We start from the raw sequence: 8,040 nt of genomic DNA, 5'->3' as shown, positions 1-8,040 counted from the left end.
CATGATAATATTGTGTATTTTTTTTTTTTTTTTTTTTTAGGGAAAGGGAAGGGTCAAAATTGTGTGATGGTAGTTTGAAGTGAAGCATAGCATAGCATAGCATTAATTAATTAATTCTAACCAGAAAGAGTAAAAGTGGAGGATTGGGCCGTGGAAATCCAGGCCCAAAAAGGGATGACACGTGATCTATTTAGCGCGTGAATGAGAGCCTCACACGCACGCACGCACGCAAACATCGTCGTCAACAACATCATCTTATATTCTCGAACAACAACGCTCTCTCTCTTCCATTGAGCAAAACGAAATTAAAAAAATAAATAAAAATAAATAAATAAAAAATAAATAAAAATAAAAATAAAGATAAAATAAAAGAGAAAAGGCAAAAAAACTAGGCTTAGCTTAAATCCTCATCGCATAACGCCTTCTGTGGCGGCTCTGAGATTGGATCGCTGTCTTCTAATCGATCTGAAATCGAGGCGATCTCTGTCTGTTTTTCGTCAAGAACACCGCCATGGGTGCGGCCGCGCAGCAACAGAAACAGCAGCAGCAGCAGCAGCAGCAGCAACAGCAACAAGCTCCCTCAGCGTCAACGACAACGGCCCAGGAGGAGGCCTTGAAGAGAAGCACCGACTGCGTTTACTTTCTCGCCTCTCCGTTGACGTGCAAAAAGGTTCGCTTTTCTTTCTTCTTCTTCTTCGTCTGGTTGTATGGTTTTTAGGGATTTCTTATTCTTGTTGGATGTTTTAAGATCTTTGGCCTTGCTGCGATCTTGGGCTTTGCGAGTTCTTGCTAGGGTTTCAGCTGTACAATTTTGTTTCTTAATATTTGTAGTTTTTAATCGATTAATTTTTGGCTGAAATTTATTATTTGAGTATAAAGAATTGTCCTTTAGGATCTTGGGTCTAATTCAGTTGTTGGACCTTGTTAGGGTTTTGGTGTTCTTTTCCTGGGGGAAGCCCTAGATTTTATCATGCTATAATTATGGTAAATTTTGATGGTGTATAGCTGTTAGAGGTATCGGGATTGTTGATCCTCATATGGGTATGCCAGAATCGTTTTTACATAGAAATCTGTTTGTATGGGAAACAATATTGTTATGGGTTCTGGAGTTTGGTATTTTAGTGACCATAGTTTTAGGGGTTTAATTAGCTGATCTGCATCAGTTTTAGTTGATGTTTCTTATATTAAATATGGCTGATTATGCTGGAAATCCGGAAAAAGATGTAGAAAAATTTATTTTAGGCAATTCTAATGTGCTTTGCTAGTGAAAGTAAATATGTTGGTGATTCATTTTAAGGAAAAATATTAGGATAGGATGCCAGCAGAGAATGGAATCTTTTCACAATTCTGGGTCATGTTCAGGTACAAGGAATCCATCCTAAATTAGCTACTTAAAATATGCAAAACATGTTTTTGCCTCCTTTCCACACCACACACACCCCCCCCCCCCCCCCCCCCCCCCCCCCCTTTTCCCTTTCCACACCACACACCCCCCCCCCCCCTTTTCCAAAAACAAGTTTTGCAAATAACGATCTATCTCCAAGGCTATTGTTTTTTGACCACCTATACTTGTTGCCCTTCAGGTCCCATTCACTTCACTATCTATTGGTTATTTGTTTGCTCATTCACTCATTTTTAGTAATTCTCAGAGTCGGAATTTCAATTTCTTAGTGAAAAGTACTACACTTGTGTGAATAATCTATCTATTAAATGTCTGTCTCATTGGTTTTATAAGAATCAAATGCAGCTGCAAAATGTTTTGACTGGTAATTATTTGGCAGCAGTAGTGTTTGGACTGTGTCACTGATACCTCTGTGTGTGTGTGTGTAGGGGAGTGAATGCGAGTATCGGCATAGTGAATATGCCAGGCTTAACCCGAGGGATTGCTGGTACTGGTTGAATGGTAATTGCTTGAATTCCAAATGTCCGTTCAGGCATCCAGTAAGTTCCTGCTCTTACTTCAATTTTACATAATTTAACAATGCTTTTATTTGCATAATGTTGCCAACTGCCTATTGTTTCTTTTTCAGCCTCTGGATGCTTCATTAGGAACCCAAGCAGCTACTTCTGGTGGATCTTCTCTGCCTCCATTACAGACGACTGCAGCAACTCCTGCAACACATGCTCCTCACAGCTCCAGTAAACAAGCAGTCCCTTGTATTTTCTACCAAAAGGGGCTTTGCTTAAAAGGTGACAAATGCGCCTTTTCCCATGGACCGGGCCCAACCACCAGTAACAAAGTCCCACAGGCACTAGCAGCTATCCATGTTACCGAGCCTTCAACCTTTAAGAAGACTTTTGGAGGCCTTGAAAAGTACTCTCAGGAGCAGAAGATTCCGCAAATGAATGTTTCGACATCAGTTGGAGTACCTCCTGAAGCTAAATATACTCCAAAAGCTGAAAGTACAAGAGCTGAAACTGTTTTACCAAGAAACTTGGTCAGTATTGAGAGGAATGTACCACCGCCTACAAGATTGGATGATGAGGCTCCTAGATACAAGGCAACAAATGTTCTTCCTGTTATTAGTGGAAGCTCTGTTAGCCGGTCCAGTCGTTCACAGCAGGCACATGTACCAGAGGATCATAGTTTCCTGAATGGTAAGGATGCTGATGAGTTTCTGAGAGAGTCCTCTCCTGGCTTTGATGTTCTTGTAGACGATGAGCTTGCTGATTCTGATTACTACCATGGTGAAGATCAATTTGGGCGAACAAGGGGTCATGAAGGAAGGAATTTGAATCCTGTGAATGAGTATGACATGGGTCAGTCTGCAGATTATAATTCAATGGCTGATGTTGATCGAGAAAGGTTCTGCGATCCGCGAGGCCATGGCTCATATGATCACATGCAAGGGCTGTATGCCTGGGAGGAGCACGGGGCTTCATCTGAGAGAATGTTAGTGGAACCTGCTCATCTAGAAAGGCGAAGGGGTTACCGTAAATCTGATAGTCCTGATCATGTTAATGAGTCTGATCTTCGACATCATTTAGCCAAGCAGAGGAGGGTTAATGGTTTGAGATCTGTTGTCAGTCGTAATTATGCCCACAACAACCATGTTGAGGAGCAGAGGTACCGGCCTTCTTCACGGAAGGATGCCCTTCTTATGCCCTCAAATGAGATCTCCCTAAGTAATCGCTTCCGTGGTAGAATTAAGCTTCCGGGGAGATCTTCTCCGGTGAATGGTAGTGATTCGCGTCCAGAAAGGGAATTGGACAGGGGAAGGAATTGGGGCAGGTTGTCACCTGGAAGGCCTCACATCTCTCATCAGGGAAGGCTCCGAGACAGAATAAAAGGAAGGATGCTAGATGATTACAATGGCGAGGGGAGAAATTTCAGGGGTCCACAGATAAGAAGAGAAATAGTGGATGAAGGTAGTGATTTCAATTTCAGGGGTCCACAGATAAGAAGAGAAATAGTGGATGAAGGTGGTGATTTCACCCGTCCGAAAAGTCTTGCAGAGCTGAAAGTTGTGAAGAGTGTAGAGCCAAAAGAGCAGCAATCCCTTGGAAAGCAAAAGAACATGGAGACTTATCGACAGTCTGAAGGTCTTCTTTCATTTGAGGGGCCAAAGCCTCTTAGTGAGATTCTCAAGAGAAAAAGAGGTTCTGACGTAGCAGCTTCTGGGAGTGGCAAATTATATGTCAATAGAGATGGTAATCCGAGAGAAATCAAGGAAAGCTTGACAAGGGGCTCTGAGAGGATGGCGGTTGCAGATATTCAAAGTGCCAAGGAAGAAGCCGTCAGCCATTTGCTTGGCAATGAGGAAGAATCCAAGTCAGCAGCATCTGTTGCAGTTGGAACAGTGGCAGAGAAAACTGGTGAAGCTTGTGGTCAGTCTTCTGAAGCGCCCAATCTGAATGAGTTTGAGGCTGAAGATGGGATGATTTATGATGAAAATGTGGAGGATCAGGAACTTGAAGGGGATGATCAGAGGGATGGGGACTATGAATATGAGCAAGTTGATGAGGGAGAATATAATATTGAGGAAGGTGAGAATGCAGATGCGGAAGAGGAGTACCTGGATGAGGAAGATGGGGATGATGACTTTGCTAAGAAGATTGGTGTAATATTCTCATGATTGTATGGAAAGGAAAGAGAGCAACAGAGGGAGGGGGGCTGACTGCTCATAAATATTTTGCATGGACCGTCGACACTCAGTTGGGTGGTTGTTTCTGATTGAGCAGGATAACTGCTATGAATTTATTTGTAGAAGTAGGACATGAGTTTTCTCTTGTATTAATCAAAACTTTTCATTGTATTTGAATCTGATTGAATGGGGATTTTCTTTTGTTTTGCTTGAGGCATTTTGCTGTACTCTCCTGTTAAAGTTGCTTGCAGAGTGCATGCATGCCTGTAACAGTAGAAAGTCAATAAGAAAATTGCTATTTACTTCTCTCCCTTTTTTTCTCAGTTCCATGTCGATGCAGATAATTTGAAAAAAAAAAAAAAAAAAAAAAAAACTTAAATTCTTTTTTTAACTCATTTCGAGTTGTAAAACTCACAAATTTATTTATTTATTCATTTTATTTTTTATTTTTATTTTTTAAAAAATCTTATTTTACAGATTTTGTAAATGGCATTCCTGATCATCATACTTAGATGGGTTCTTTCTACCCATAGGAATTGTGTTATCTTATGGCCTTTTAAGTTTTATGGAGGAGCCTACTGTTTCCTAGATTAGAGTAGCGGGGCCGAGGATCCCTCCCTCTTTTATTATTTTTGAAGAAGAAATTCCTCGTGTATTAAATCGGGAAGCATTGTTACCTATATACTAATTCTTACATCAACCTTGTCACATACAGCATTCCAAATGGGCTGGCCTTAGGAGGTAGAAAATAGTGGCCGCTTTTTCTTAAATTAACCTGCTTGGTTCTATTTGGTATGAGTAATGCGGATATGACACTCTCAACAAATTATTAATTTTTTTTTTAAAAAAAAATTGTTTTATTTAACAATAATTAGTTCAAGAGTTAGTTGTGAGTGCCATATCAACATTGTTAGATGAATATTAAAATTATAGCATCTAGCATTTTTCATTTGGTAACATACTATTTTACGGAGCTTTTTGGTTTTTACATCTAAAATTAAAAAAAAAAAAAAAAGAAAAAAAGAAAAAGATCAGAAAACACTGTAGTTTGGTAAAGTATTTTGCACTTCAGTCTTTCACTTGCCTAATGTCTTTTACCCCCTGCTCCTTTACGGTGAACCATCTTCTCCCACGAGCATGATTTGCAGACCATACCCGTCTCATCTCCTCAGCTGATGCGACAAAATGATTCCCTCATTCATCGCTTAGTTAAATCTCTTAATAATAGTAGGAATGTACAAGCGGACAGTTATTAACGGTTAATTATTAATAATCACATAACTACTTTTGTACGTGGTTTTAAGAGTAAGTAGAGGCGGTTAATAACCGTCAACCACCTATTATTAATAATCGCATAACTACTTTTGTACGTGGTTTTAGGAGTAAGCAGAGATGAATAATAACTATATATAGAGTTAAATTCACTTTATTCTTGAAGTTTTAGGAGTTTTTCAATTCGAACCTCAATGTTTAAAAATTGGCAATGTACCCCCTTAATGTTTAAAAAATTTTCAATTCAGATCCTCTATTTCTAATTTCCATCCAATTTAATTTCATAAGTTTTAATGAGGGCAAAATTGAAATAGAGGGCATCAAAATCCCACGTGAGACACACGTGGAATGATTTCCATCCAATTGGACGGAAATTAGAAACGGAGGGTCTGAATTGAAAATTTTTTAAACATTAGGGGGGTACATTGTCAATTTTTAAACATTGGAGTTCGAATTGAAAACCTTTAAAACTTCAGGGGGGTAAAGTGAATTTTTCCCATATATATATATATATATATATAACGCCTAAGAAAATTAATTAGAAGATAATCAAGTTTAAGTGAAACATATTAAGTTAAACAAGTCATATAAGTACAAAAGAAGAAAAATGTTGATGTTTTGTTACATAAACCATTACAAAATAATAATTAAAAAAAAGTTTAGCATTAACCATTTCTATATAAAAAAGGTTGCTATATATATATATATATATATATATATATATATATATATAAATAAATAAAAAAATTACATGTCCTTTATTGTCATTTTTGCAACTAAAAACACTTTTTTAGTTTTATATCAAACATCAGTAACATAAAAAAAGTACTTAAGACATACAGTTATTAAACATGTATACAGCTTTTCAGTAGTAGCATTTTTTGATAAAAGCTCACATACAAAAGCTCTATATCCAAAAGCTCTATTTTCGAAGGCAATCTCAATAAGGCTCTTACTCAATATCCCTTTATAACATATCATAATATTCTAATAAAAACATATTCACCTGCCAACTTTTTCTAAAGAAAAGATTCTCTTGTTCAAATCAACCTCCAAAAAAAAAAATTCTAAGACTATAATCTATCAAGATCCAATGGATCCTCGGAGTCCATCATAGTCTTTTGAATCTTTGATGGATGAAAAAGTTTAACACAAATGTGGCAATGTATATGATTTTTTAATCTTAAGGATAAATGTAGTAATAAGATTCTAAAACAAGTTACATTTATACAAATCATCAAACTATAAGCAACAACTATTGAATAAAACTTCAATCTTTTATTACAATTGTCATTGAAAGTTTATAAGGATCGTGTTCTACCTCTTGCAACCAAAGTATTCAATAGAGAATAATTGAGCCATATTATCAAACATATAACATGCATAACAGAAGTATAAAAAAACACAACCACAACACAAGGTTTGTTTACGAAGTGGAAAACCCTTGAGCACCTCAAGGTAAAAACTACTCTGGAGCAGCCAAACCCAGGAAATCACTAAATGAAGATTCATAGTTATAGAATAGACGATACCCACACCTTGAGAACCTCTAAACTTAGTAAGAACGACAAACCTCTCAACTTGTCTCCATCGTGACCACCTTCAATCAGAGCATCTCTTTTACCGACCATTCGGTAGACTTTCTCCAACAAATCTCCAAAGTAACCATCTTTATCATGAGCAAGTAAACAAGGCAACACGCCAAAGGCAAAGATGCCAAACAAGAGAAAGAGCAGCTTCAAGCTATATCACGTCCCCTCTTGAATATCAATACCACTAGGACCCAATACTAGTCGAGAAAAGAGACTTTAGTGAAGAGAGAGCTCAACAAAATAAATTTCCAAAGTCTGAAGAGTGAACAGTGACTAAAAACCTTTTATATAGGAAACAATTCCTTCGTCGCGTCATAACGGGACACTTTCTCGTTATGAGGGGAAGAATAGGTTTCCTAGATATGAAATTCCCATGTCTTAATAAGACAACAATCCGGTTCTGACTGGAAGGCAAAATGCCTATACTTCATCACATGTTTCATCTTGACGAACCAACTGACGGGAAACCAAGGAATCCGACTTTGGTCCCGTTACATGTCTCATCCTGACAGGGTTTCTGACGAGAAACCAGGGAGACAAATTTTGCTCTCGTCACATCACTATCTTGACGCAGTTCCTGACGGAAAAACAGGGAGTCCAGTTTCTGCTCTCGTCACATCCCCGTCCTGACGCCGTTCTTGATGGGAAAACAGGAAGTCCATCTTTGCTTCCGTTTGTCTGTTCTGACGAGCCTCCTAACGAGAAAACAAGGAGAACATATTTTGCTCCTGTTACATGTTCCGTTATGGTGGGTTTCTGACGGGAAAATGGGGGCCTCTTTATTCAGTCCCGTTATGAGCCTCGTTCTGATGGCACAACTGACAAGAAACTAAGGAACTTCTTAGAAGACCCTAAAAGCACTGGGAACACCCCTAAACAAACTTTCAAAGTTTTAAACACATAGGCATTACATGAACGGTCATTGAATTAGGCCAATCTAAACCTAACAGTCATATTTTGCAATATATAATATATCATTAGAAAATCCCTGTTTCCATGTTTTTACATAGTTTATACTCTTATGATTTATGACATATTCCTAGAATCTTCATTACATCTTCAAACTTCATGGTCCATGTTTTCTGTTCTTG

At 38.0% G+C, this 8,040-nt stretch overlaps 1 protein-coding gene across 1 annotated transcript; it reads left to right on the top strand.

Annotated features, from left to right (window-relative positions):
- Window positions 1-340: 340 nt before the first annotated feature.
- Window positions 341-4,393, top strand: LOC132168093 (CCCH-type zinc finger family protein). Its single transcript, XM_059579169.2, has 3 exons — window positions 341-670; window positions 1,831-1,941; window positions 2,031-4,393. Exons 1-3 carry the CDS (start codon window positions 512-514, stop codon window positions 4,074-4,076), a joined length of 2,316 nt encoding a protein of 771 aa, XP_059435152.2. The 5' UTR covers window positions 341-511; the 3' UTR covers window positions 4,077-4,393.
- The last annotated feature ends 3,647 nt before the right edge of the window (window positions 4,394-8,040 follow it).

Source organism: Corylus avellana, chromosome 2 (assembly GCF_965113065.1).
Source record: "Corylus avellana chromosome 2, dhCorAvel1.hap1.2, whole genome shotgun sequence".
Lineage (NCBI taxonomy): Eukaryota > Viridiplantae > Streptophyta > Magnoliopsida > Fagales > Betulaceae > Corylus > Corylus avellana.
The sequence above is the reverse complement of the archived record's forward strand: the minus strand, read 5'-3'. Positions and strand labels throughout refer to the sequence as shown.

Excerpts from the sequence above, each read along its gene's own strand:
- LOC132168093 (XM_059579169.2), top strand. The coding sequence starts at position 512 with ATGGGTGCGGCCGCGCAGCAACAGAAACAGCAGCAGCAGCAGCAGCAG. Across the intron at positions 671-1,830 it reads CTCCGTTGACGTGCAAAAAG|GGGAGTGAATGCGAGTATCG; the intron begins GTTCGCTTTTCT and ends GTGTGTGTGTAG. Across the intron at positions 1,942-2,030 it reads AATGTCCGTTCAGGCATCCA|CCTCTGGATGCTTCATTAGG; the intron begins GTAAGTTCCTGC and ends TTTCTTTTTCAG.